The 27,873-nt window shown below is 54.6% G+C and overlaps 2 protein-coding genes across 6 annotated transcripts; one reads left to right on the forward strand and one right to left on the reverse strand.

Annotated features, from left to right (window-relative positions):
• The first annotated feature begins 3,257 nt into the window (after positions 1-3,257).
• MDK (midkine) lies at positions 3,258-8,776 on the forward strand. 3 transcript variants are annotated; one of them, XM_085062481.1, is made up of 5 exons: positions 3,258-3,423; positions 6,789-6,868; positions 6,969-7,130; positions 7,238-7,399; positions 7,821-8,776. In XM_085062481.1, exons 2-5 carry the CDS (start codon positions 6,790-6,792, stop codon positions 7,844-7,846), a joined length of 429 nt encoding a protein of 142 aa, XP_084918607.1. In that variant the 5' UTR covers positions 3,258-3,423; position 6,789; the 3' UTR covers positions 7,847-8,776. The 3 variants fall into 3 exon arrangements, with proteins under 3 accessions (XP_084918607.1, XP_084918606.1, XP_084918605.1); XM_085062480.1 differs by having other exon boundaries at positions 3,259-3,423; positions 6,786-6,868; XM_085062479.1 differs by lacking the exon at positions 3,258-3,423 and adding an exon at positions 4,412-5,613 and having other exon boundaries at positions 6,786-6,868.
• Positions 8,777-8,861: 85 nt separating this feature from the next.
• CHRM4 (cholinergic receptor muscarinic 4) lies at positions 8,862-24,792 on the reverse strand. 3 transcript variants are annotated; one of them, XM_085062467.1, is made up of 3 exons: positions 24,641-24,788; positions 12,397-12,438; positions 8,862-11,850 (listed from the first exon to the last, which is right to left on the reverse strand). In XM_085062467.1, exons 1-3 carry the CDS (start codon positions 24,696-24,698, stop codon positions 10,373-10,375), a joined length of 1,578 nt encoding a protein of 525 aa, XP_084918593.1. In that variant the 5' UTR covers positions 24,699-24,788; the 3' UTR covers positions 8,862-10,372. The 3 variants fall into 3 exon arrangements, with proteins under 3 accessions (XP_084918593.1, XP_084918595.1, XP_084918594.1); XM_085062469.1 differs by lacking the exon at positions 24,641-24,788 and adding an exon at positions 18,314-18,584; XM_085062468.1 differs by lacking the exon at positions 12,397-12,438 and having other exon boundaries at positions 24,641-24,792.
• Positions 24,793-27,873: the final 3,081 nt, after the last annotated feature.

A 27,873-nucleotide genomic window follows, 5' to 3' on the forward strand; every position in this document is an offset into this window, starting at 1 on the left:
CAAGATTGCAGCAGTCACTGCACAACAGGCGCCCTGCATGGCGCAAACAAGGTTGTATTCCAAGGCCTCTGCCCCCATCCAGAAATGGGGGTAGTTTTGGGAGTTCCCTGCTGGCCCAGCTCCTTGTTCACTTCCCAACACAGCATCCCTCTGGGAGTGTTGCTAGATATGGGGTCTTTGTCATGAGGGACCTTCTCCCCCATTCTGTGTCATACATCAATGCTCAGTGTAATGTGGGAAAGGGAGAAAGTGCACTGCTATCCCAAGTGATCCAGAAGGCCTTGGAAGTGTGAGTCAGATGGTGGCTGCCACAGCTGTCAGTGGGTACTACAGCAGCATCCAGCCTCTGGCTTTGAAACCTTTGTTGGCCTTTTTTTGTGGTGAGCTGTCCCCAGCCATGGTGCTCTGTGGGAGCTGAGCTTCCCGGGGGCTCTTCCTATTCATTACCAGCTCCAGCAGGGAGTCTTGGGGTTCTGCCTCCAGTGCTGAGCACTGAGGGCAGGGATTATCTCTGCCACTCTGGTGGAGGGACTGCTCTCAGATTACAAAAGCAGAGGATCAGAGACACTTCTGCTTCCAGCCTCAGACTCATAAGGATGACTGCAGCCAACACACTTCTCTCCCGTGGAGTATCCTTTGAATAAGGAGGTAATTGCGGTGGCCGTTGGCATGCTGGTGATAGAGCTGGTGGGTGATTAGGAGCTATACCCATACCTTAAATTCAGATTTCTGAGGGCAGTTTGGCAGCCTGCCTGATGCTCCTGCCAGCCCCTCTCTGCCTGGAGAAGCAGCTTCCACTTCCCTGGTTGCATTGTCCCTTCCACTCTCCCTGTGCCTCTCTTTCCTGGTCTTCCACCTTTCAGCTCCTGCCCAGAGCTAACACTGAGAATCTGTAGCAGGTGTAAGGCACATCAAATTGTCCCAGCCTTCCCAGGCACCAGGTGTGTGTGCAACTGGGAGGAGGGGGCCCGCTCTGCTGCAGCGCCCAGACCCCAGCATGTTGGCACTTGGCCCACGTCTCAGCAGGGAGGGCTGTCAGTACCCATGGCAATTAGAGTTTTCCAGCTGCTGCAGTGTCAAATTCACAGTGGAGAAGAGAAGCAGTCCCATTATGTGCTCATTCTGATGAGGGGTGTTAGGAAAGGGGCAGTGTACCTTTGGGGCAGAGTCCTGCCCTTCTCTCCAAAGGGTCTTGGCATCCCCTCTTTCTCCTTTTCAGTTAGGTGCTAGAGGTTCAGAGGTCTGTCTGCCCTCCTGTGGGATGGCAACACACCTGGGAGTGTTGGCACTGGGTGTATCTGTGCAGGCTGGAGAAAGCCAGGCAAGCCCAGCCTCAGCTAAGCAGAGCTGGGGTGACAGCAGTTGGCCCTGTTAATGATTATCTGCCACACACCTCAACAAGGAGTAGGTCATTCCTCTCCCATGCATGACTGTGTCCCTGCACTGGCACTGCCGTAATATGCACTCAGTTCCCAAAGGACCAGGCTTTGACCAGAGATGGAAAATGCAGAGCTGACATGCTATGAATTAACTTGTGGCATTTTTACATGTAAAAAGCTCGAGTTAACCAACTGTAGGGAAATGCAACTGGGTTGGTCACACTCCCTCTTTTTCCTCCTTTCCTCAGTATGAGGCCCCTTTCTGCAAACATGGTCTTCTGCTGCTCGTTTGAGATAGGGAAGGAGCCAGTTCCTCCATATCCCTCAGAAAGAGCCGAAAGGGACCAAGCACAGCCACTGCTGAGAGTGATGTGCACCAATGCATCTCTGCTCTCTTACAGAGCCACCACTTGTCTCCTGGTCCCCTGGTGGGACTGGAAATTTGCACAGGGTTCACTGTACCTTATGCTGTTGTGCCCTGGGGACTCCAGCAAGATCTTCAGCTCCTGGCCAGAAATAGCTGAAGAGAAGCAGCAGTGCTCACTCCACAGCTAGTTCTTTAACAGTTCTACAGGCCCTGGTTTGCTCATCACATTACATTTGCATGTAATTCAGACACACAAACCTGATGCATGCCTAGCTCCTCTTCCTTTTTTACAGTGATGTTTGTCTCAGTGGCTTTCTTCAGCTTTAGTTTAAAGGCCCAGCAAGAGGGATGGGCTATTAGCTTTGCTACCTGTCCAGCTATCAGGATCCATTTCTGCATCCAGGGCTCAAATGTACAACCCGGCATCTCCAGATCCCTCACCACACAGAGCAGTACCTGTTGCTGTGTGCAGGAGGAAGGGGAGATGACGTTCCCACATTGGCCAGCTCTCCTCAATACCTCTGCAGATGTTCAGGAAACTGCTGGCAGAGTGGGAATTAAATGTGGCAATCTCTTGGAAAGCAATTCCTGGTTTTGAAGCAGCTCATAAAAAACAGCTCCTCCCCCTGCCCTGCAACCCCACCTGTGGCAGCCCTGCTCTCAGCAGATTTCTTTCAGGATAAGAGGTGGCAAAATGGCTCCATTCCCCACCACAGCCCCATTTTTCTGGCATGACACTCTCCTTTCTGGCTGCTAACTCCAAAAGAGAATTGGCTTGGCCACTACCTCTGCTCACCTCCCAAGGAAAGATGGTGGATGGGGGAAGGGAGCAATCACATCTGCAAGGTCCTTTTCATCCCCCCCTCAGCAATCTGATACCACTGCTTGGTCCAAAGAGAAGGGTTGCAGCATGGCTGAGCTAAGGACAGGCAGGCAGGTCACAAGGGATGGAACTGGGGACATGCTTGGGACAGCATGTAAGTGATGTGCTCGTTTGGGTGCGGAGCAAGTACGCCTTACCTGGTAACTTCCCACGAGGGGCAGAGCAAGCAGAGAACGGTGAAAAGGGCAGAGACCATGAAAGGTCGGTTCATTAATTCCAGTGGCCTTGATGGAGAAGGAGTCATCCACGGAGCTGGTGGAGACATGGGGTGGTACCCTTCACCCCACCGAGCCCCAGGGGTGCCCCTGGAGCCAGCTTCCAGCGGAACTCAGAGCAGCAGCTCCAGGGGAGACCCTGCCCGCCTGTTCAGCTGTGCACCCCTTCGGCCACTCGGTTAAGTTGGGGTGTATGGTCAGCTGAACCCGCACAGCTTCCCTAGTACCGCGCCGTGGGTGCGGGTCGGAGAGCACCGCAAGAAGATGAGAGGGGACAGGGGACAGGGGCTGTGACGCGCGGGACCTGACGCCCCCAGAGCCCAGCTCACCCCCGGCGAGCCCGCGCTGCCCCCGCCCCGCCGACCGAGAGGCTAGCCTGCCCCGGGCCGCCCCTCCGCCGCCCTGCCTTTGTGCCTGCCGGGGGGCAGAGGAGGAGCTTGCGAAAAGTTTTGGGCTAAAAACCCACCTTTTTGCTGCCGGCCGAGCCCGACGTCAGGGGCCGCTGTGCGCTGCGCGGGGCTCCGCACGCGGCCGCCACACAAAGGCAGCAGCTCCGCACCGCTCCGCTCCGCACCGCAGGTGAGTGCGGCCCCCCGCCCGCAGTTCTCGGGGTCGGGCCCCCACCCCAGGCCCCCGTGCACGGCGGCACCGCCCGCCCGACGCCACGGCTACGGGCGCCCCGGGCGAGGAGAGCCGCGACCTCCCCTCACCTCCCCGGGGAGGTGGCAGTCATCCAGGCTGAGGGCTCCCCGGAGCGGGAAGGGGCTTTGCCGGGCTGGGGGACATGCTCTGGCTGGGGAGGAGCTGCAGAAAAGGGCGACTGGGGCCGGGGTACCGGGGTCGGTACCCCCCCGGTGTGGGCTCGCCTGAGAGGAGCCAGGGAAGAGCCTGGAGGTACGGGATGATGGAGTTTGGCGGGGAGTCAGGGCTCCTGGAGAGCAGACGGGTTGAGACAGTGGCCCGGTATCCTACCACCCACTCCTCTGGGGAAGCACCCCACATCTGTTCAGGGAAGGCTCAGGTGGTGGAGATCCTCCGATCGAAGCTGCCCCGGAGCAGGACTCTACCACCGCCCGCCTCTCCGGAGGGCGAGGGAAAGAAGCTGTACAGGGGTCACGGCACAGCAACTACCCTGAGGAGGGAGCAGCCGGCAGAGGTGTGGAAGGGCGCTCCCTGCTCCCCTCTCTTCCCCCATTGCAGGGGCAGAACCCTTTCCCCTTGGAGCACCTTGTCCTCCCTGCGAGGGGAAGGTGAGGCCGTCTGCCAGAAAGCCCCACAGCATCCGGGCTCTGTTTCCCTCAGCACCTCTAAGAACACCTCCTGGTCGTGCTAATGCCTTGGCTCACGGGGACATGCTCAGTCCCCCCTTTTCTGGCAGCAGGGAACTTCCTGATGTCGGGGTGCTTGGCACTCGAAGCCTTCCCGAGCGTTGGGCTCCTCGAGTGCCGTGCTCCCTGCCCGGACCCTGGGAAGCAGCTCAGCCCGCAGAGGGAGGACAGCAGTCCTGTGCCCACCACTGCTGCATTTGAGCCGAGCTGAGAGGGGGTGCCAGCCCAGCTGCCTCCCCATTCCCAGGAGCGCATGGGGACAGCAGTGAGGGATCAGGAACCGGGGAGGATGTGTGGCCTGCTCTGGGAGAACTAGATGGCACTACCTGGCCCTGAATGGTTTCCAGAGAGGGGTTCAAGCTTTCCCATTGCCATGGTGGGTATTTGAGCTCTGCTTCAGCTTAACCAGGTGATTTTTTTTCTTTTTAGAGCTGATCCTAGATTTAAAAAACTCAGGGAAGCTAAGAGGATGGGGGAAGGGAGAACAGGGACTGCCATGATGTGGTCAGACTCCAGGCTGCTCTGCTCATGGAAGCCAAATCCTGGGAGAGACAAATGCTTTGTGAGAGGCAGTCAGCATCTGAGGAGGAGAGAAGCCAGGGCCCCACGGGGACACAGGAGAAGCAGGGCTGTTCGAGCATGCCTGAAGGTGCTGTCAGCCCAACCAGGAACAGCTCTTGTTTGCCAGACTGTTTGGAAAACCAGTTGGAAAACTGCACTCCCTTTCCCTTATGAGTGCTTTAGGATGAGCCACGACTGAAGGCCCCTTGCAGATCTTTGCCTGGGGAATGTGATGTGCCGGGCAGAGCCTGGAAGCAGATCTAGGGGTCCCTCGGGCTGTAGCTCTTCTGCCCCTCAGAGGGCGTTCTTCTCACATCCCTGTGTACACATGGGCAGGGTGCCACTGCACCCGTGGGGAGCAGAGGGAGCCCATGCCTGGAGGCGAGGCAGGGGTGAGCACAGCAGATGGGGCTGTCTGCCCCGGGGGCTTGAAGGACATGTCAGAAGGGCCTGAGCAGAAGGCACTGGGCTGGGGGGTGGGTGCAAGGAGCACAGGGAAATGTTGTGCAGCAAAGGATGAGAGAAGTTTACACAGCACGTGAGACCAGGGAGACGCTGTGAATAATGTGGATGTCAGAGGTGCTGCTCCATAAGAGCTGCTGCAGAAAGTGGAACAGCCATGTCCGTAAGTCAGCTCAGCTCCAGCCTTGTCATCTGTAACTAGCCCATCTGGGCTGAGCTCTTGTCCCCTTTGAAGGGAGGTGGGTGGGAACAGAGCCGAGCCATGCTGTGCTTGGCAGGATGGCTCCCAGCCAGGCTGGATGAGAGGGAAGGCAGATCTCACCCCCATGACTGTGCCCTCAGCCAGCCAGTCTGTGTAATTCTCTGTGACAGTTCAATGCAGAGCGAAGCCGGCAGCTTGGCGGCAGATGCATGAAAGGTGAGTGCACTGGAGCCTGAATAATGTGGGTTGCTGCTCTCTCTGGCACACTGCCCGGGGAGTCTAGGGGAAGGAGCAAACACTGACCCCGGGCTCTTCCCTGCATTGATGGCCCCTGGGACCTGCAGTTCATCCTGTCCAGCCCAGTCCTGCAAAGCGCATCACAGAGCCAGGGCAGGTGCTATATATCTTCTGGATGGCTGCTGCCATACAGATATGGGTCACATCCTAAAAGGCTTTGGGGGAGCAGGAAAGGGGTCGCCAGATTTGAAATGCTGGCTCTGCACGTCTGCACTCCTGCTCCAGCTGAGAGCACTATCCAGGATCCCAGTGTTGGTAGCAACGTCCCAAGGAGTCTCATGGTGTCAGCCAGAGGGGAGCCATCACATAGTCACAAGGCCACTGGGGCTGGGGGACAGGGCACAGTCCCCAGACATGAACCCTTATGTGTGTGCACCCTTGTCCCCAGCCTGTTCCCAAGTCCATGCACACCTGCACCCCCCTGCATGCACGGGTGGTGCAGGCAGTGGGCTCAGCACTCCTGTTTCATCCCTCCAATGAGCTCCCACACTGTGGTTGCTTTTTTTGGTGTTTAATCTGCTGATTTAACTCTCAGACCGCTCATGGCAGTGGGTTTGTTTTTACTGGGCCTTTTTTTTTCTCCCTGGCATCCTATGGAACTGGAGTAAGGTACTGTGGGAGCTGTGCCTCCTGACCCCAAGGCTTTTTAGTATGGAGCAGCAGCCTGCTGGGTAATGGATAAAGAATCCACAGAGAAATATGGGGGATAAGGGCTGACAACTGGCACCCAACTGCAGAGCCTTCCCCAGATGCTGCATGGCCTGTAGGGGTCCCACTGGAGAGCATTTTGACCGCATGCAGGGCAATGTGAGGGCTGCAGGGGTGGGAACAATCTCTCAGCCCTGCAACTCCCTGGTGGGAGGCAGTTGTTGAGGTGCACAATTAACCTCCCTGTTGCAGTTAATAAACATATTCTAATGAGTGGTAACAAGCAGGGTAGAGGGGTGCACACACACGTGTAAGTGAGCATGCGTAATGGAGGCAGCTGCTGTCTTACTCCCACACAGGCTGCCCACAGTCCACTATGCCCCCTCTCAACACCACACTGCACCCCAAGCTCCAATCCATCTCAACCTCTCCTTCTTCCACAGCAGGATGCAGGTCCGGGGCCTCCTCCTCCTCCTGGCACTGATCCTGGTGGCTGCCGCCACTGAGGCTGGCAAGAACAAGAAAGGTGAGAGGCAGCCTGGGGTGGGGGGCCAGTGGAGTGGAGGGCAGAGTGGGGCATGCTCCTCTGTCCCTGCAGAGAGCACCCACTCCACTCTTCCTTGCAGAAAAGGCAAAGAAGGATGGCTCCAAGTGTGAGGATTGGCGCTGGGGACCCTGTGTTCCCAACAGTAAGGACTGTGGCGTGGGCTACCGTGAGGGAACTTGCAAAGATGAGAGTAAGAAGCTCAAGTGCAAGATCCCCTGCAACTGGAAGAAGAAATTCGGAGGTGGGTACATGGAGGAGGGGTGGCTGGGGATCACCCTGTGCTGGGTGACCGGGGCTAGTGTCCTGCCAAGTCCTAGCCAGCTCTGATGCCTCTCCTCTTTCATCCAGCTGACTGCAAGTACAAGTTTGAGAGCTGGGGAGGTTGTAGCGCTCAGACAGGCCTGAAGACTCGCTCCGGCATCCTGAAGAAAGCCCTGTACAATGCCCAGTGTGAGGAGATTGTGTATGTGACCAAGCCCTGCTCCTCCAAGACCAAGGCGAAGTCCAAAGGTCAGTTCCACCACTCCTGTCCCCAGAAGGGTCCTGTTGTGACCCTGGGCAGGGGTTTTTCAGAGGTACCTTGGCCTCTTGTGGTTGAGCTTTGCTGGTGGTGTGAGGGATGACATAGGATGCTCTTCGCTTTGCACTGCAAAGTCCAGCTGCTGGCTGGGTGGGGTGCAAGTGCTGCTAGGAAAAACTCTGGTCTCCCCACAAACCACTGCCAGCTTTGGTGGAATGAGGATTCCATGTTCTCCTCACTGGGTCTGGTGCAAAACACGGTTTGGCATGGTGAGAGGCTGCCTGCAGGGATGCAGCCACTCGCCATGCCAAGCCAGCCATGCTGCCTACGTTTCTACCACAGCAGTGTCTGGGGGACCATGAGCTGCCAACAGATGCACTAACTCTTGTTTCCTGTGCTTCTTGAATGCAGCAAAGAAGGGCAAGGGGAAGGACTAGAGCAGGAAGCCAGCATTCTCATCGGCTCCTCGACATGGTGCCTACAGGACTGGATGTCCAGCTGCAGCTGGCCTACACTACAGTCTTCCTTCTCCTCTCCTTACTCCTTTCCATGCCTTCCTCTTTCACTGAGATGCCTTGTTTTAATCATTAGTGTTGTAGAGAGCAAACCCACCCACCCTGCAGGATAGGCTGCCTCCATCCTTGCTGCCCCTTCGCCACTGCCAGTGCATCCTGCTCACCTCCTCTTGGCTGGTGTTGGGGTTCGCTGGCATGTGTATGGAGAGCTGGGTTGGAACACACATTTTTCCACCCTCCAGCACAAATGAGTTTGGCAAGCCCAGGAGCCTCCTCACTCCTCTACTAGGTACCTGTGCCAGAGAGAAGGGCTGGGTGCTGAATGCCTGAGTAACCCCATCACTCAAGCTTCTCACTCGAGGACTGCTCTCACCTCAGGGGGTTTATTCCAGCATCCCATGGGCTGGGGCACGACTTACCTGCAGCAATTGAGGAAAACATAACAACCACCCTGAGAAGCCACTACATCTCCTCTCTGTCAATTCTAACCATGTGTGCCTGTGCTGGAGCTGCAGCCCCTCTGCCTTTGTCATGCCAGCACCAGTGCTGGGTGGGAGCTCTCACTCCTTTTGGAAAATGTTGGGTTTTTCCTTTTCCAATAAAAATCTTTTTAAAAAAAGTATCAGAACACACCTGTTGTCCCCACAAGGTGCTGCTGCGATGGAAACCCCACCAAACCCAGTTTTGCTGATCCCACTGGCACCAGCAGTGAAGTTAGCACGCAGCTGGTGGTGGTGGCCTGGGTGCCGCATGGACATGGTCCTGGACAAAGCACATGGGTCAGACCTCCCAACCTCTTTGCAGCAACATTTCAGGATGCCCCTACTTAATCTTGGCAGAAGGTAGGGGCTGTAGGAAGTGTCACCAGTGGGTGACACTGGGACGCTGGGAAGGAGCCACCCAGGTGCTGACTCATTCATTCCTCACACCGTGGCCATCAGTTTCCTGGTCGAAGGTCTTTATTTGTCTTGGGGTGTGTTGGGCTGCAGTTGTAACCATTTAAAAATACCCAGAAACCCACCAGGCATTTTGTGCACCCCTAGAGGCAGTGACAGAGGGGTTCCCATCTGGGTTGGGGCAGCCCTTCTCCAGGTTGCACCCTAGCATGAGGACGGGAAGGACATATGGACACGGAGTTTGCCAGGGCTAAAGTGGCCCTGTCCCCTCCCTTGCCTGCACCTGGCTTTGGGAGAAGCTGGGGAGCAACCCCTGGGTGGTCTGGGTTGCACACACGGGTGGGCTGGGAGGAGGCTGGAGATGCTGGCTGAAGCCCACATGCTGAGGGCTCTGCCGCAACACCCACAACAGCACCACATCCATTTACAAAGCTCAGCAACAGGCTCCTTCGGCCTCCCTGGAGCATCCCCCTGCACCCAGGGCAGGAGTGGGGCTGGAGGCCACCGCCATCCTCTCCTGCCTCCGGAGCCACGCATCAAGCCTCCCACACCCACCATGGGGAGAGCAGGGACCTGTTCATGGCCCAGATGAGGCACAGGATGCCTTGGCCACATTGCAGACCCTCTTCCCACCCTCCTCTATGACCCCCAGGTCACCCCTCTCCCTCCCAAGGACAGTTATTTTCACGGTCACTGCTGCCCCCTTCGCAGGGGCCCCATTCCCCCAGGGCTGTGGGGCGAAGTCCTGCACCACGCCACTGCTTTTCTTTGCAGTTTTAGTTTCCGTTGTTGTTGGAGGCGACTGGGTTTCAGACTCTTCACCCAGGAGTGAAATGCTTGGTTTGTCTGTCTGTCTTTCCAGCAAGTTGCTGTCTGAGGGCTAAAAGGGCGTGAAGGGGAGAGCAGAGCCAGAGCCCAGGGAAAAATTCTGCCCCAGGTCCCTGGGTGAGGATGTCCAATGGCACTCTCAAGGGAAAGGAAGCAGCTTGCCACATCTGTTAGGGTGCAATCTTGACTGCCTTTGCAGGGGGCCTGGCTGGGCCAGCAAGACTCCCCATTAGCATGCCTGAGCCAGCCTGGTCCAAGATGCCTAGCAAATGTTTGGCCCTGGTTCCTTTTCATTTCTTGGGTAATAAACACTTTAGAAGCCAAAGGAAAGCATCCAGCATTAGCCCATCTGCATGCAGACAAGCTCTGACGCCTTGGAGATGGTCAGCCTTGGAAAAGGTACATCAAGTCTTAGGAGAAACACTGATGCCATCTGGCCAATCTCAAGAGCATGGAGCTGGGAAGGGCTCCTGGTGACCACGTTTCCTCCTCTTGCCTCTGGCTTTCCTGCTGGCTCCCCAAGCTAGTCCCCAGGCCCAGGTAACTGGAAGGACCTGCAGCTCAGAGATGCCTTGGATCTTTGTCAGCATTGGATGAAGGGCATCATCTGCAATCACTGCACAGTCTGCACTGTTCTGAGTGGGGAGCAGAGGAACCCCCACTGGCAAAGGAGGCAAAGGGAAGGGTTTCCATAATGTTACTGAAGTGGTCCCTGAGTGCCAGTTTATCTGGCTGTGCCAATGTTCCTGTACTGGCACATGAGAAGGTGCTTGAAGGTTTTCTTGAAAGTGGCATTGCAGAGGGCATAGCAGGCTGGGTTGATGGTGCTGTTGACATAGCAGAGCCAGTAGCCGATGGACCACACAGTTTCGGGCACGCAGGTCTCACAGAAGGTGTTAATGAGGACCATCACATTGTAGGGTGTCCATGTGAGTATGAAGGCCAGCAGAATAGCAAATATGGTTCGGGTGACTTTCTTCTCTCGGGCAGCCATCTGGCGCTTCTTCCGTACTTGGCTCCTGGCTATGCTGGCAAACTTCCTGGCGACATTGACTGGGCGGCTGTTGGCCAGGGAGTTGTGGTTAGAGGCTCCTCCCTTAGCTGGGACAATCTCAATGGCAGTGACACATTCAGTCCCACTCTGCTTGGTGACAATCTTTATCTTGGACCACTTGGAAGTTGGGTTCACCCGGGGGTTGGCTGGACTCTGTCCTTGCCCTGCGGGCAAGATTTCTGCTGTGGGCTTGTCTTTTGTGGTCTGGGTCATGCTGACAGTGCTGGACTCATTGGATGTCTCCTTCTCCTCCTGATGGCCAGTGGCCTCTGTCTGTGCAGATGGCTGGTCATCCACTTTCCCATTCCGCACCTCCTCCTTCACCTCCACAGCCCTCTTGGGAGAATTATTGTTGTTCTGTTTGACCAAGGGGCCCTTGAGGAATCTGAGGGACTTGGCTTTCCTCTCTTTCCTGCTTTCAGGCTTGTGTCTCCTCACCCTGCTTCTGCTGGCCAGGGAGATGTGGATGTACAGCACCGTCATGATGACCACGGGCAAGTAGAAAGCAGCAATGGCCGTGCCGAAGGTCACCGCTGGGTTGGAGAGGAACTGGATGTAGCATTCCCTCTCAGGGACTGTCCTCTTGCCCACAATGAACTGCCAGAACAAGATGGCAGGGGCCCAGAGAATGAAGGACAATATCCATGCGGCTGCGATCATTAGCCCTGCCATCTTGGTGGTCCTCCTGGCCGGGTACGTCAGGGGCTTGGTGACACAGAAGTACCGGTCAAAGCTGATGATGAGCAGGTTCATGACAGAGGCATTGCTCACCACATAGTCCAGAGCCAGCCACAGGTCACACACCACGGCCCCCAGTGGCCAGTAGCCTTTGATGATGTAGACGGTGTAGAGGTTCATGGAGAAGACCCCGATGATGAGGTCTGCGCAGGCCAGGCTGAAGAGGAAGTAATTGTTGACAGTCTGGAGCTGGCGGTTCACCTTGATGGAGAGCATCACCAAGATGTTCCCCACCACAGTGACAAGGCTGAGTGAGCCGGTGACAGTGGCGATGAAAACCAGCTCCACTGTCTTGTAGTTGGTGGGAGGCTGCATGGCCACCTCGGAGTGATTGCCCAGGGTGAAGTTGTCATAGGTCAGGTTGGCCATCTTTGCCTGCCAGGGCTGAGCAGAGAGGTTGTGCATGGGATCTGCATGGAGAGCGAGGACAGAAAGGGAGAATATCAGACCTGCCAGCCTGTCCTGGCAGCATTTCCTCAGTTACCCAGGCCAGCACTACTCGTGGCTAGTGCTCAAAAATCTCCTAGCATTCCTGGACTTCTCTCTGCCACTCCAGGAGCCTTGTGGAGGCACTTTTTTTGTCCTTGTTTAGCAGTAGAGGAGACACACAAGTTGCAGGGAGAGAAGCAGGAAAGGGGCTAGGACAGCCCTTTGGCCAGGGTGTGATGATCCCTTCTTTGCAGGGCCAGGAATCATATCCCAGCAGGAGCACAACCTCGTGCGCCCCAGAGAGGCACACAGAGAGGCCAAAGGGCTGGAGGGAAGAGGACTGCAGAGCCCAGGGGGGATGCATATACAGTGCTCACTGTCAGAACAGCGTGGCATGGAGCCAGTGCCCTGCTCCAGGGACCAGAGCAGGTTTATGTTATGCCCAGGCATGTCCTGCTGACCTCCCCAAAGCACTCCCCAAGAGGCGCCTAACCCACAAAGCCCGTGCCGTGGTCCGCTTGGCTCACCTGTGTCTCTTGCAGCAAACAGCTCCTTCTGGAAGATGAAATCTGGGACAAGGAAAATAGCAAGTTACACCACAGCTTCAGACCCAAGGGGCTTGTGTGAGTCCCATAGCACCTTACCAGGGACACCAACCTGTCTAACAGAGGGGGCCCTGACAAAAGGGTGACATTGCTCAGGTACAGATGCTGAAAAGCCAATTCTAGGCTGAAGATGGGTAATCTGGAGTGGTGCAGTACACAGTGCAGCAGGCTCAGGAGAGGGAGGGAGCTGCACAAGTGCCATCAGTCAGTGATGCTGGGAAGTGATGACCCCTTCCCCCAGTCTCACATCACACTGCAGCTGCAGCCACCCTGGCCACAGAGATGTACAGTGTGGAGTCACACACCTCAGCATGATACATGGAATTATTTATGGAAGGTGATGAGAATTACGGACAGAAAGACTGCCTTCATCCAAACTAAGATGCTTATGGTTAATCACCCAAGATAAGAGTAGAATGGGCCTTAAAAAAAATCAATAGATAAAACTGCTGTATTGGAATTTCCAGGAATTTTCCTGGAAACCAAAGGAAAAGCAAAGGCACTGAGGGAGATGGTCTGGACAGAAGATCTTCCCATTGGACTTGACTCTCCCATACCATTCAGACTCCAAAATATTCTGGACTTTCACCAGCCTCACCCTGGATGCTGGGGACATCCCAACCCCACCAACCCATCAAGGGCAGTCCCTCCAGCAGCTCCACCTGGTGCCTGGGGCCAGGGTTCACCCCCATGTGTGCTGCTGCCGGGAACCCCACGGGAGCCAGCGAGGAGGCGAGTGTCCCCACAATAGGAATGCTCAGCACAGCGAGTCTCTGGCTTGGGTGCTGGCTCCAAATGCCTGGGACTCCTGAAGGTGATTTTGCTAAATGTATAAACGTGCCATTGATGTGTGCCTCTTCCAAACAGGGTCTGGCAGGCTTTGAGATCAGTTCGTCTGTTTTAAGGGTTTGAAAAGGAATGCCCTTGTCTTTAATTTATGGTGAGGGTAGGAGATTTCTGACACCAGCAAATAGCCATGTTGTAATATAAGCACTTTCTAAAGAGATTCAGGTGTAATTAAATGGAAATATGGCTGCTGAGATGCTAAAGCCAGGGACTGATATAGCCATTTAGGCAGCTTCAACATTAGCAAGGCTACAGCTGCAACAGTGGTGGGGCTCCTCTCCCAGGTGCAAGGAAATGAAGTGGGTGAGGGACAAAGAAATACCTCTCTGTAATTATCCTCTAAGCCTGTCTGTAAAGACAAAATGCTTTTAAAAGAAAGCAGTACCCTTTGGTAGATGCTAAATGCCAGATACGGATGGGGAGAGGAAGTCTGGTAGCACTGCCCATCTTTGCACCCAGCTCCAAGTGCATGGGGTGCATTAAGGGAGAGGGAGAGAGGTTTCTGCTGCCATCCTTCCTGGGCACCCAGCCAGAGATTTGAGAAGAGGTGATAAGTGTATAAAATGGCTTAGAAATATATAATCATGGCAGTTTGGGGGTTGGTTTCAGTACAATTGAAATGAGTTTTAATTTCTTCACTTTGGTGAGATGGGGAGATTTAACTGTCATTCTTGTAACAGCTAATCAAACTGATCAGACAAGCTAGCAATCATGCAGACATCTACCCCAGCTCTTCCAAGAAGAATTTGAAAATCTTGAAAAGAAACCTTTCCATCGTCTCTGCTAAAATGTGGGTTTCAGTTTTCTCACTTTTGTTCATGAACTGGCATCCTCTTCTCAGCGTGTCTGATTAATTATCAGCCTTGACAGAGGCTTGTGTTCTCAGTTGCCCAAAGTAAGAAAAGTCCGTCTCAACCCTAAGCTATTCCGTACCTGTCCCAAGACCGGGAGGAAAGGCTGCGGCAGCCGCACACGAGAGCCTTTGGATGCCACCCAGAGGTCACTCTGCAAACTGGTGTGAGGAGGCAGAGGCAACTGCAGCCTCAGGACGGAGGGCTTAAACATTGAGCATGGTGAAAATGAGCCTTCATCAAACAGCAAAAATAAAGCAATCCTCTGTTTGAGGGAAGGAGGAGAACTGAAAATGCTTAAAGGTGGGAAGATAAGTACAATACATAGAGAGCAACACGTATGAGCTGGGAGCTGTATTCACTACTCACCCTTGCCTCAGATGCTCTGGCTATTCTCTGCCATGTCCCAGCCCACTGGGCATCCCTTCTTTCCCCAAATTCTGCTCTCTATCCCACAGTCTCACTCTTCTGCCCTGACACCATCTCTGAGCTCACTGGGACAGCTCGGCACTGCCTTTGCCTTCCTGAGCAGGGCAGACAGACGGCTCAGTCTTAAGCTGGGAGAAGGCCAAGGATGCTACAAATTTTGTAGGTCTGAACAACTGACCAAGCCATGCATCATGCCTGCACAGGCACTAAGGATAGATCTGCCATTTGCCTTTGAGATGGAGAGCCTCCAGCCTGTGTGGGAAGGGCCTGGGTGGGGGCACAGCCCTCAGGCAGTCACCTCTGTCTGCATCCCCATCATGTGGCCAAAGATGGAGAGAGCACACAAGAGAGCTGTGGAGCTGCAACAAACTCACCAGTGTGACACCATTTCCACCCTCATGCCAGCCACATCACTGTTCCCAGTGCTGGGACAGCAGAACTCCAGACACCAAGGGACCTCTCCAGGACCTGGTGTCTCTCCACTAAATACCTTCCCTCTGTACTCCAGTGCCCAGTGCTTGCTCTCTACACCTCCAGGAGTGCCTTTCTTCCTCCCTCCCCTCAAAAACCTCATCCTACATCACCTCTCTGTCTCCATTCCCTTTTGCACCCCACTTTCATGACACCACGGACAGGGAGGAGACTTAGCCCTGACAAACATTTCAGAGCACGTTGCAGAGAATATTTCAGAAGGGCTTCTGGGACTGAGACCCCTACTTGTGACACCAGTTGGCTTTTCAGCCTGCACACAATCATTCTTTGTCTGCAGTGCTCAATGAGTGCTCTCCCACACCTGCTTGCTCCCACCAGCTACAGCAAACTCGCTTTTGGCAGTGCTTTATGGCTGGTTTTCTCCTCTCCATCGAAGCCTTTAGGAGACTCCAATGCTTTATATCTTCCTTTGGTCTAGGAGTTTCTGTGGCTGCTGCAGTGCTGACCAATCGTGTCATCAAGACAGGGAAATGCCTTTCTCTTCCCATACAGCCACAGATCCAAGCAGGTTGTAATTTGGGTGGGATACAACTATTGTGGGCAGTGCTTGTCACAGCAGAGTCCCTATTGCTGCCTGAAATCATGGGTGTGACCACCGTTGGGTGAGGATTCAGCTCCAGAGCAAGAGCAAAGCCTGTGCTCCGTCACAGGGTGACACCCGAGGCCACAGCAGAAAACTCCTGCTATTTTCTTGCTGCATCTCATGTGCCCCTCCAGCAAGCCTTCCTAGCCTGACAGCTCCCACAGACTGCCTCACAGCCTGTTGCCAGGTAGGAGAGGAGAAAGCCCTGTTATGGACTGCTGACAATCATCCTGTACCCAAAAAGTCTGCAGGAGCTGCAGGCTGGTGCTCCATCGGGTGCTTCATTAGTGACTGAGCACCTGCTGAGCACTCAGCTCGCGTGGGATGGAGGGTTTAGCTCCCTCCTGCCTCTGCTGCTCCTTGTGTGGAAGGAGCTGGCCAGCCTCCCCACCAGCACAGCAAAGGCAAAGGGAGAGGCTGGTATTTTGAACATTCATGTGCTGGTGGCACCTCAAACTGTGGGATGAGCTCCTGCAGCAAGCAGCTCTACTGCCCCAACATTCCCTGCCTCTTCTCTCTGTACTGCACAGCCCCTGTCCCACATGTCATCACCAGCCATCCCCCTTCCTGGTTTGACACTGTCCCCATCCCAACGTCTTCCTCAGGGCTGGGGATCTTCAGGGAGCAGGTGCAAGTGGGGGCAGAGCCGTGTCTGGTCCACAGGCAGCTGAAGCAAAGCCTCTGGGAATGAACAGGGCTCTGCATGCACCCAGCTGCTGTGCAAGGAACCCCACCATAAAGCAAGCCCCACGCTCACACACCAGTCTGGGGAGGAAGATCTTTACAGGGGAAGGAGAGGAATTAGAGAAACCTGTACTTCAGAGGATGCCTATGAGTGTGAGCTGCTCCCAGAGGAGATGAGCTTTTGCTCTGCCTGGGTTTGGAGCAACAGCAAAGCTGAAAGAGACCTCAAGCCCAGAGCCAGGATGGGGTGGCTGTGGCTGTCAGCTCCTGGCTGGCTGGATTCCGTGGGGCTTTGGGTGCTGCCTGTCTCCAAGAGGGAAGGAAGCTGGCCCCCTCCACCACAGGCACATCCCAGGAGAAGGCACACATCACCCCCTGCTCTCTCTGGGTGCCAAAGGCTGGGCCTGGGCACGTCATCTTTGGTGTCACATTTGGAAAGAGGCAGGTCAGCCCCACTGCCAGCCCCCTGCTTGTCTTGGCCTTCCTGAAAGTGTAGAGAGGGTAAAAATCTTAATGGGATTAGTCCTGCCATGACAAACTGCTGATGTGATGTGGGGCTGGGCAGTTTGTGCAGCAGCCACCACCACAAGGAGGAGAGAGAAAAAAGAGGGAACAGAAGATGCTAGACATTCATGGCTCACGCACACAAAGGGAAGGTATACTCAGGGAAGGGTGACAGTTTGTGGTGCTAATTGCATTATCTAATAGCTGTTAATTAGTTCCTGAATCATAGCATCAGTTTACAGCTAGTGAAGTATTGTTCTGGTTGACAGTTTCACACCCCTCAGAGTGGGAAAACAGAATTCCTAGATACTGGGAACAGGCACCTTAGAAATACAAAATATGGGAACAGACCAAGGGGAGACCCTGTGCCTGGCAGGGGGAGGGTTGGTGTCAGGCTGCTTCTGTACCTCTGCATTGCAATGATGAAGGCAGTAAACAACTAGAAAAACAGAAAGAAGACAAGAGGCCAGCAGGACTTGTGTTAAAATGGCAGGGCTCTCCCTACCCTCCCCACTCCAGCTGGTGGCTGTGCTTTCACCCCTCTGGTCAGTGGATCCCTGAAGTCCTTATCCTGCTCCAGAGGAGATGTGAGCCATCGTGGAACAGGAATTTTTTCTTGTCAGTAACATATGGAGTGGTTCTGGGCATTTTATTTTTCTGTTGAATAATTTATTCTTCTTTCTTCCTCTGCTATTCAACTGGTCCTCATGAGGCAAAGCAATTTCCTCCATCCCCACAAGTTAAGAACCTCTGATAGCTTTTCCTGGAGACACCAGAGAAGCAGTAAGCTCAGTGGCACAGGAGCAGCCAGATTTCAGGGGGAGGTGAGGGGGCCCGAGAACCCCCCCGTGCTTGACACGTGTTTGCACATCAGGTTTGGAAAATTTGCTGTGTCCAGGGCCAGAAGGGAGGGTGGCAGCTGTGTAACCCCACCACCCACCCCAAGCAAAGCAGGACCCTCCCCTGCCCTCACTGCTGCTTGTAACTATGTGGTTAATGCAGGGTTTCAGAGGAAAGCCGAGGCTCCACGTTCCTGGCTGTGGGAAGCTCTCGCAGGTCAGAACTGTGGCTGTTGAGCTGCTCCCGCAGTAGAGCCCAGCCCAGCAGGCTCACCAGCATCCCACAGCAGGCACACCTCCACCCCCTGCCCAAACTGGCCCCCCCAGCACTTGCCTGTATCCCTAACGTGCCCTGTGTCATTTGCAGGTAGCAAGGGGCTGCATGCCATTTACCCACAGCATTACCAGACAAGAAGCAAGCCAGCGAGAAAGTGTTTTTAAAAAAGTAATTGAAAGGTCACTCCTATAAATAGCCTACCAGCACACTGGTCATTCTGACAATTAATTAACCATCTGTCACCCAGTTATTAGGCCAAACAAAAAGCCTATCAGTGGAATGCTACCAGCAAGTGTGGATGGCAAATGCCACGCAAGCCAAAGTCCAGCCTTACCCCGCTGTGCCCAGCCCGCAGCTCCCAGGCACCGGCGGCTCCCCAGCTCTCCGCCTGCGCTGGCTCCGATGGGTAGCATCCCGCGGGGAGAAGGCTCACCACGGCAGCACGGCACAGCAGCACAGGGCACACAGTGCCCTCCTTCCAGTGCCCTTTGCCTCGGCCGCCCCAGGGCTGCAGCTCCCGGCTGGTGGCAGAGCTCAGCCCATGTCGCTGAGCCAGGAAGGTGCTGGGCTTCCAGCTGAGCCTGGGCTGGAGCCACACTTCTCCCCTCCCATCCACTGCATTAATGCTCCCTGCCTCAGAGAGATGCTCATGTTCTTTTATATGCCTGGGCTGAAGCTTTAACAGAACCCAGCTGTTTCAGCACAGCAGAAATAACCCCACTGCATCTACAGGTCCTGCTGCTGGGAAGGGCTTTGGGATCAGCCAGCAGAGAGGAAGGGGAGGTAGAGAGAGGATTGTAACAGCAACAAGTGACTGCCTGGATTAGCTGGGCTCTTTCCAGGGAGAGGTTAGTGGCCGGAATCAGATGCCTGTGGAAGAGAGAATGGTGGAGGAGGGATTGAGGGCTAGAGGGGGAGGTGTTGCAAGACCTAAGATCTCTTTGCTTAGTAGAGTAGTTCCCCTTGCCCCAGAGACAGGCCTTGCCTGGGAGTGGCAAGGGGGAAGGACTCAGCTCTTTTTGGGAAGCCAGTTGTAGGGAAACACCCTCACCCTGCCACTGCCCCTGCCACTGCCACTGTGGGGATCTTTGGGGTGCTAATGAAAAAGGAAACTGAAAATACTAGACTCCACTTGGCCACAAAACCTGCCAGAGGGTTTGGAGTTGGAGGTTATGCCTGAGCAAAGGGATAGAGTGAGGGAGAGGAGCTGCAGGGAGAGGTGAGCAGAAAAGCCCAGGGACAAGCAGAATGGAAAATGTGGGGGCCAGGGAGCTCCCCACAGGGGAGGAGAGCAGGTAGGAAATCCCCATTCATGGTGGCAACAGAGAAGGGGAGGGACAGAGAGGAAGGAGGTGGGAATAATCTCATGATGCCAGGGAGGGATTACATATCTCCCCTACAGAAAAGTCCTAAGAAAATCTTCTGAGAATGAGAGACCTCACATAGAGACATTGCCTGCAAACCTCTCCCTGCTGCCTTTTCTGGAGGCACCCACCAGTTCCTGGCTGGGCAGAGTGGGAGCCGTGCTGGGGCTGGAAACCTTTGTGGGCTGCAGCTCTCTGGCTCAGGCAGCCCAGCTCTGCCTGGGAGTCACCTCTCTTACTGCAGGATGGTGATCCCCAGCTGGCTGTGTCCCCACACTAATGCTGTAGGCAGCACCCCACAGCACAGGGCAGGGGGTTTAGCCACCTCATTTCTTTGTCACTGCACATAGTAGCAGAGGGTTTCATGAATTGAGTATCACTTATGGGCCTTGGTGACTGATCTGAGCTTTGCAAGAAGTGTAGCGACCACCGTGCTAGACCCTGCTCCTAAGTGCTGCAGAAGGGCAGGCCCAAGGCCAGGCAACTCATGCCTGTTTTCAGGCAAAGGCACATACCAGAAGAGTTTCATTTATCTCCACTCCTCTCTGCACTCATACATGCACTTTTTTGGCTTTATCTGGGACTGCACATGATGTAACTGTCAGCGGAGCAGGGATCCAAACCACCCCGGAGGCACTAGAGACAGCGAGATGCAGGGTACTCCCCATCTCAGCCATGCAAATATCCCTCAAGGATCTTTGTCCCTCCTCAGCAGAGCCACCCTGCCACGCTGCCTGGGACTTGGGAGTTAACATCAACACTGTGAGGGTCTGCAAGCGAGGGGTCAGCAAAGCACGGCGCCATGGGGGCCTCTAGGGAGCTGCTCTGTGACCTGGGGCGGATGCAGGGGCCCAGGACATCATGTTTGCAGATTCATGTTTTCAGACCTCAGTGTTGCACAACTGGAGCTCTGAGTTTCCCACAGACAAATCAATCTAATTCTGCTTAAAGAGGCTGAAGACATTAACCCCTTAAGTGGCCAATGCAAACCAACTTCACCAGGAGCCTTAACCCTGCTGATGGCATTTCATCTCCGGACACTTCCAGCTGAGGCCCCTGGTGTCAGGCCCCACTGCCTCCTCTGCCAAGCTGCAAGGAGCTATACAATGTGTTGATTTAATGGCAGTTGTGGTACCAGGGGGCCTGCATCTCTGCCTTGCTTTTTTGGCTGGAGGAGCACAGCCAGACTCGATAGCTCAGTAACACGCCGATAGCTGAGGCCGAGCCTGCTGCGCTCAAGGAACTCCATGGTTTGCACCAAGTCCTGCCTTTAAAGGACAAAATTTCTAGCTGCTGCCCCTCCTTCACCAACTGACCTGGGATGAAACTCCTCTTCAAGGCTCTTGGAGACAAGTAAACAGCCCTGTGGTTCCCTATGACCCTCTCCAGCTCTCTCTGAGTCATGGAAACAGGTGGGAGAGGTTCCTCTGCAGCTGCACATCTCAACCTGCCTAACGCTGGGGCAGGAGGTGGGAAGGGAACAGGGCACTTGGGCATCTCTGCCACTGCCTCATGCACCGAGTGGGACTGGAGCTCACATTGCACAGGACGAAAAGGGGCAATGGGGACAGGGTCACAGCAACACAGAAGAGCCACTGTCACTTACACAGTTCTGATTTGCAGGGCCTCCAGCAACAGTTTCAGGGATTTTCAGAGGGACAAAGCACTGTGCCTACAGCCATTGCATTTGCAGGCTGGCAATGTTAATTTTCTTAGCACGGTATAAACTGAGCTTTGTTGGAATTCCTCCTCCATGCAGTGCAGCCTCGGGGCTGAAGGCATCTCTGGAGGGTCCCGAGAGCAGCCCCGGGGCGAAGGTGTGAGCAGCTGTGCCCAGCACGCAAGGGGTCAGGCTGGGGAGCGTCTCCAGCACAGCCTCATTTGCTATGCTCACAGTGCCAGGGGACTCAGGGTCTGAAGACAGGTTAAATGATGTTGTCCTGGCACAGAGCCAAGTCCCAAGACGATCCGCAGGGAAGGTGGGACGGCTGCCAACATGCACACAGAGTGAGGACAGCCAGGTGTCTCTTGGGACAGGGGAGGTTGTGTGTCTGAGGGGACAGGGACTGGTTGTGTGTCTCCTGCTAAAACTCTGTCTCTAAGCATCAAGGGGAAGATCCGTATATGAGACACCTCACCCTGTGCTCATGCACCAGCAAAATACTGGAATCATGGGCCAGCCTGCCCAGGGAACACTAACCCCAGGAAATGCCTAATTCCTTGAAGGTTCGCTAAATTAATTTGTCTGAATACAGGGCAAGGGTCCGCCTCGGTATGTTCAAGGCTCTGGATGCAGCGAGACTGTGCCGTGCCTGGAGGGTAAAAGGGGTGGTGTGGTGGGTAGTGTTCCCAGGGACTGTCAAGGCTGGCACACTCCTCCAGTGTGAGTTAGACAATAGCCACATATTCAGGCCCTCACCTCCTGGTCTGCTGGGGCCCTGGACAGGAGAGGACATGAGTCTTCCTAGAAACTGGTGTCTTTTTTCTGACTGGTCGCACAGATCCCCCAGAAGAAGGATGGATTTGGCACAGCTCCAATCACCAGCTTAAAGAGCCTTCAACACTGCCCGGGTGTGGAGCTCTGCCTCCCCACTGGTACCTGGCACACTCCTGATGGGTGCTGGTGCTTGGGCAGGGTAAAGAGAGTCAGCAGGGGATGCTGGGATGGGGATGAAGAGAGGAGAGGAAGTAGATGGGAATGATCTGGTCCAAAACTTCCATTGCCTCACTGTATCAAGTCCTGCACTCTCGCATCTCCCGAAACATGTCTTTTAAACATGCAGTTTTAGAGCCAGCCCAGAATGGATGCTGAAATGCAAATCAAACCTCCTCCCTTGGCTTACTGGAGAGCAATGAGGACATAGACTCATGTCAGACAGAGCAGTGACTGGCTCAAGGACAATGCCCACATCTCCAGAAGATGCCCACTGAAGCCCTGACTTAGCGTGCCAAGGAGGAGTCAGCTTGTGCACATGAAACTCTTGCTGCGTGTCTGTCCATGCAGAAAGAAGAGCTGTGTTTGTGCAGAAAGCAGCAGCCCCTTGCAAACAGCCTCCATTTCCCTCTCCTCTCATGACTGCTCTCCCTGCTACCTTTGCAGAGCTGCATCTGCCACCTCGGCTAGGCACTCACCAAACCTCTTCAGCTCTGTGGATGCTGCTGGTCAGGGCTCAGCATGACAGGCAGAGACGGGTTCAACACAGAGGTGTGCTAGGGACTGCTCTGCATCAGCTGCTCCTTCTGGTCTCACTATATTTATTCCTTGGGTTTTTTTTTTCCTTATTTTTCTTTTTTCTTTCTTTTTTCCCCTGAGGAGCTATTTGTCATTTCAATTTTTAAAAACAAAACAACAAAACCCTAACCGTGACAAAACCTGACATCAATGGGATGCTCGTGGGGACAGTTAAAAGAGAAAAGCCATGCTCTTTTTGCAAACTCCAAGTAATTGGATCACAGCATTAATTAATCATTTCAGTTCATTTCTCTTCTATGAAAGAAAACAGACTGACCTGCTGAGATGGGTACGCCCCTCGTGTGAATAAACAAATCACTTTTACCGGTAGCCCTTCTCTTCTTTCTCCCGCCAGCTTTCCTCTGCCTGCTCATCAGGTCACTCCCAGGGCCACCACCACTCCATCCAGCAGCCCTAGAAACTTGCTGCCCATCTGAGCAAAGGCACATTGGCTTGGCTCCCACAGGAACCAGGACTGCTGCACACCATTGCACACCTGCTGCCATCCCCACCTTCCCCACCCAGGGCTCCCATCACTGCCCGCCATCCTGGCTGGAGGGTGAACCAAGGATGGGTTGCTGATTAGGATCTCCACTGGTCTTTGCTGGGATGCCTCATGGGCGCCTAGTCCGGGCTGGAGAGCAGCAGCAGGTGCTCAGATCACAGGAGTCAGGGCGTTAGGAAGCAGGAGATGATGCCCAGCAGTGGTGACAGCAAAACGCATCTTGCTGTCACCTGTGATTTCAACGTGAGCATTGTCTCTGGTGATGTTTCACCAAAAGCCTGGGCTCTGGGATCCTGGCACCTGAGCATTTTGATAGACAGTGTCAGCATCAACAAGCCACCCAACTGCATTGGTAGCAACCCTTGCAGCCATCTGTTCGCTCTGCAAGTTGTGGCAGACATCAAACCACCCTTGGAGGTCACTCAAGGCAGTTGTGACAAAGTAGGGAGCCTCCAAATGCCCAAGCAGAGCCCAACTACCAGCAGGGCACAGGGCAACACCAGCTGTTCCTCAGGTTGGGAAATATCTCCCTAGCTGCAGACTTTGCAAAGACCAGCTAGAAAAAGCCATCCACAGCACAATCGGAGGGGTTGAAAGCAGGTCAGACAGAAGCCAGTACTGCTTTTATTTAAAAAATTGACAAGAACTGCTCCCTTATTTGAAGCCAATGCCATTATTTTGGAAAGAAGGGTGTGGCTGCCCAACTCTTGTCCATGATGGGCCAACGAAGAGCACGGGGCAGCTCTGTCATTACTAGCAGGAAGGGTGCAACAGGGCCAGAAAGGGCTAAAGGGAAGATGAGATCCACAGCGAGGGGGAGATGGGGCAATATCTGCCTCCCTTGCAATGCCCAACCTGGCAAGGGGCTCTGTGGAGAAGGGGAAAACTTCTGTCTAGTCATATTCTGGGAGGTGGCCGAAAGGGCAGAGGGGTTTGCCCAATATGGCGACAAATTATCCAAAAAATACGGGGTTGTGTCCCTATTGCTCTTGTTGGAATAGTGAGGGAAGCAAAGAAAGCGTGCAGGTAGTTTCTTGTCCAGGAATGTCTCCTTCTCAGAGAAAGCACCAGGATAGCACATAACGCCCGTCCTGGGTTTCCTGCTGGGGGCTGCCTGCCCCCGGGGCTGCAGGCTGCTCATATTCCCTACTCAGGGCGCTGACAAGGCTGTTTCCTGGGTGACAGGAGGGACCCGAGGTTCCTCAGGCGACGGATCCCGGGAACGGTGTTGGTTTGGATGGGAGAAGGGAAAGGGGATGGCAGACAATACCCCGGTGCCGTGGCAGGACTGCACGGCTCCAGACATCCCGGGGCAGCGAACCAGGGAGAGGGTCCCGACCCGCGGGGCAGCCCGGGGTTCCCGGAGAGACGCAGGGATGTGGGAAAGTTGGCAGAGAGACACCTCCCCCATTCCTAAGGCGACCGCGGGCCACATCCCCCGGGGGTGCGCAGCCCCCTCCCCATGCACCCTAAGCCATGCCGACACCCCCCGGCAGGACTCTGCGGGGGATGCCCTGCGCCCCCCGCCCCGCGCTCACGGAGCCCCGAGCAGCGACTCACCGGGCAGCCCAGCCCAGGGCGCGCCGCCGCCCGACGCCGAGCGGTTCTCAGCGGCCATGGTGCCGCGCCGCGCCCGCGGGGGCTCCGGCTGGCATGGCCCGGCCGGCTCCCGGCTCCGGTCCCGGCTCCCGGTCCCGGCGGCGCCGCGCGCGGCGGAGGGGCGGGGAGAGGGGAGGGCCCGGCGCTGCCGGCTCGGCCCTGTCCTCCTCCCCCCGCCCCCGCCCTCCCCCGCTCCCAGATGTGTCGCCCCCAGATGTGTCGCCCCCAGATGCGCGCCCCCCTCGCCGCCACGAGAACGCACCGCGGCGGGGGCGGCGGGGGAGCGGAGCACCGCGACGTCAGGAGCCGCTGCCAATCCCCGCGCCGCCGTTCCCCTCCGTCCCAGATGTGGCCTCCCGTCCCCGCCGGCCAGATGTTGCGCGGGAGCGCTGCTGCAGCACCCCGGACAGCGCTCCCGGGACCGCCCGCTCCCTGGCGCCGGGCTCCGGCCCCTGCTGCCCGCCCCTGCATCCACCGGCGGGGACAAGTCCCGATCCGCCGCAGCCGGCAGCACCGGGAGCACCGGCTGCTTCCCAAGGTGGGAGACAGCGAGCAGCAGGGAGGCTCAGAGCGGAGCCCGGCACAGCCCGGGCAAAAGGAGGCCTCGATGCGTTCCCCAGTCCCCAAAATGTAATGAAAATCCGGCCCTGGCACAAGCGACTGCAAACTTGAGAGGCTCGGTGGTCTCTGCCGGGCTGTCACCAGCGCTCGGGACTGGGAGCTCACGCAGAACAAAAACCTCATCAGGCAGTTCCACAACCAGCTGACTGACTGTCCCCCAGGTCTGGTTGTTTGCTTTCCTCGTAGTAATGACAAAGTGTCAAACTAGAAAAAATAAAGGGAAAAGAAAAAAATATATGTGTCTTCCCTTTCCTGTCCACCTTTCTCCTTCCCTCCACTTTATACCTAGAGCAACTCCCTCACCCACCCTCTGCCTCTCACTCGTGCTGTCTCACAGACACACATGGCTCTCATTTCCCTATCTGCTCAGCTTTCACACACACATGCACACATACACATAAACAAATAAACTCCCCACTTTATCCCTCTTTTGAAGCATTACAGTTGCAGGAGGATCCCATGCACTCCTTCACCTCCTCACTGTCTTCTTGTACCTCTCTGGCTCTGAGATGTAGCACCTAATGAAAGCCCAGTATTTGAAGTCAATTTTTCTTCTAAAGATGTGTCCAGTTCACAGACCAGATCCCTCTTTCCCCTGGATCCTGCAAACTGGTATCTTCTCCCCCAAATGAAGACACATTTCTGAGTTCCAGCAGAGAGAACATTGCTAAGGTAATTCAGACAATTTTCTCTGATGACACATCTCCTGCTCCAGGTGTTTCTCTGCACCCTGGAAAGGTTAAAGCCTTTTGGCACTTGCATCTGCTGCTGCCTTTGCACACCGAGAGGTCCCCGCCACAGCAGTGAGGCAGATGCACCACTATTATTTTGGTCATCACAGGCCACATTCTGGCATTTCTTTAGTGAGTTCAGTCAACTGGTATTTGTTTTCTTTCCTGCCTTCTTTGAGAAGCAGGAAGTTTTCCAAGTGTTGGCTGGTGTGGAGCCACGCAATTGCACTGAGTGCAATGAGGCTTTGCTGGCTGTTTTCAGCGTAACATCTGCCCACACTCTTTCTGCAGTCACTAACCAAAACGTGTCAAAGACTCCAGCCAGTTAATTGGAGTCTCTTGCCTTGTCCCAAAGCCCTGACCTCAAACAAATACCACCCTCTCCTCCTCTCTTTCCCTCTAAAAAAATTAATGTAAATAAACCTTTGTCACGCTCTGTGAGAACGCATCAGACTGAAGAAATATCTGCTTCAAAGACAATTTGATTGTACTGTAGTTGGTTACTTGATTGGACTCTTGTTTCAAACTACAAGTCCCCATAGCAAGACAAAAGACTGTAATGAACAGTGAGATGCCTTCTTCCAAAGCTGATCAGTCATGGAGATAAAAATGTGTAAACAAATTGAATACAAAACTTTTCAACTTCTAACTCTTAGCTTAGCTATATGCACTTATTAGTCAGCAGCAAAGTTTCTGAAAGTCTGGACTCACTCTACAGATTCCAATTAAAAACAGTGCTTGCTTCTTTTGGCTTGACATATTCACACATTCCCTTCTCGTGGGCTGCCAGTGAGTTTCTTCAGCCTCCCTTGCTGCCACCAAAGTGACATCACCTCCCTTCTTGGGCCATGTCAGCGCTGGTCATGAACAACATTTAATCCACTCCAGAATCTGACCTCAGCTCCAGCCCTTCCCCGTGCCAAATATGTTGTGACAGTCTGTGAGGTAGGACAGGAGGGATTGCAGTTTTCCCATGGGAGAAGCCAAAGGCTAACTTGACTTCATGTTCAATGGCCCAAGCAAATTAAGGGGTTTACTTACTCTCTTCTGGGATTTAGGCCTGTGACAGCCTGAGACTCCTGCCATCCTGCTGGACTGACCCAGCTTGGTCTGGAGGAGTAACCAGCCAGTAAACCCACACCCATCGCCTTGTAGGGATCTGGGATACTCCTGGAGGTTCCCATTTTTCAGGTAACTGCACATCTCCCATTTTTTTGCATCACTGTACTTCCAGCCTCTATTTTTTTGATGGCTGCTTTGTCTTTTTTTTTCTTTTAGCCATGCTGTGCTGTGCCTGCTGTCTAATCAGCAACAGCTAGTCTTCCATTATCAGTTGGCAATGCTCCATAATGCTCCTTCATCTCAAAAATTGCCCTCCCACTAAAACACCATGAACACCTAGAAATTTCTTTTCAAAGCCTCACTCCTCTCACCTCTGCCTCTGAAGTGGGATATGCAGAGACCAGTGGCAAGTGACCACCTTCATGCTCCACCTTGGCTCGTGACAGTTCCCATCCACAGCCATCCTGAGGCAGAGTGGTTACACCACTGAGCAGGTGCACAGGAGATCAATATTTTTGAAGAGCAGGAAAGGGAGTTTTGGGTCATTTACTCTTGTTTCCCCCACAAGCCCAGGAACATCCACCCGTTATGCCTGACAGATTCCCTGTAACTGTACTCAAACCTGCAGGAGCCTCAGCAGCAGCCAGCACTGGCTCCTGGCACACAAAGTAATGCCAGGCTGTGTCTGCTGGGGGACTTGGGGAATTCATTGCTGGTCCTGCAACCCTATACACATGGCAGACACTCCTCAAGTAAAGGAGCAGTTTTCACCCATCCCTG

The sequence above is a fragment of the Lichenostomus cassidix genome, chromosome 5 (genome assembly GCF_008360975.1).
Source record: "Lichenostomus cassidix isolate B80296 chromosome 5, HeHo_3.0, whole genome shotgun sequence".
Classification (NCBI taxonomy): Eukaryota; Metazoa; Chordata; class Aves; order Passeriformes; family Meliphagidae; genus Lichenostomus; species Lichenostomus cassidix.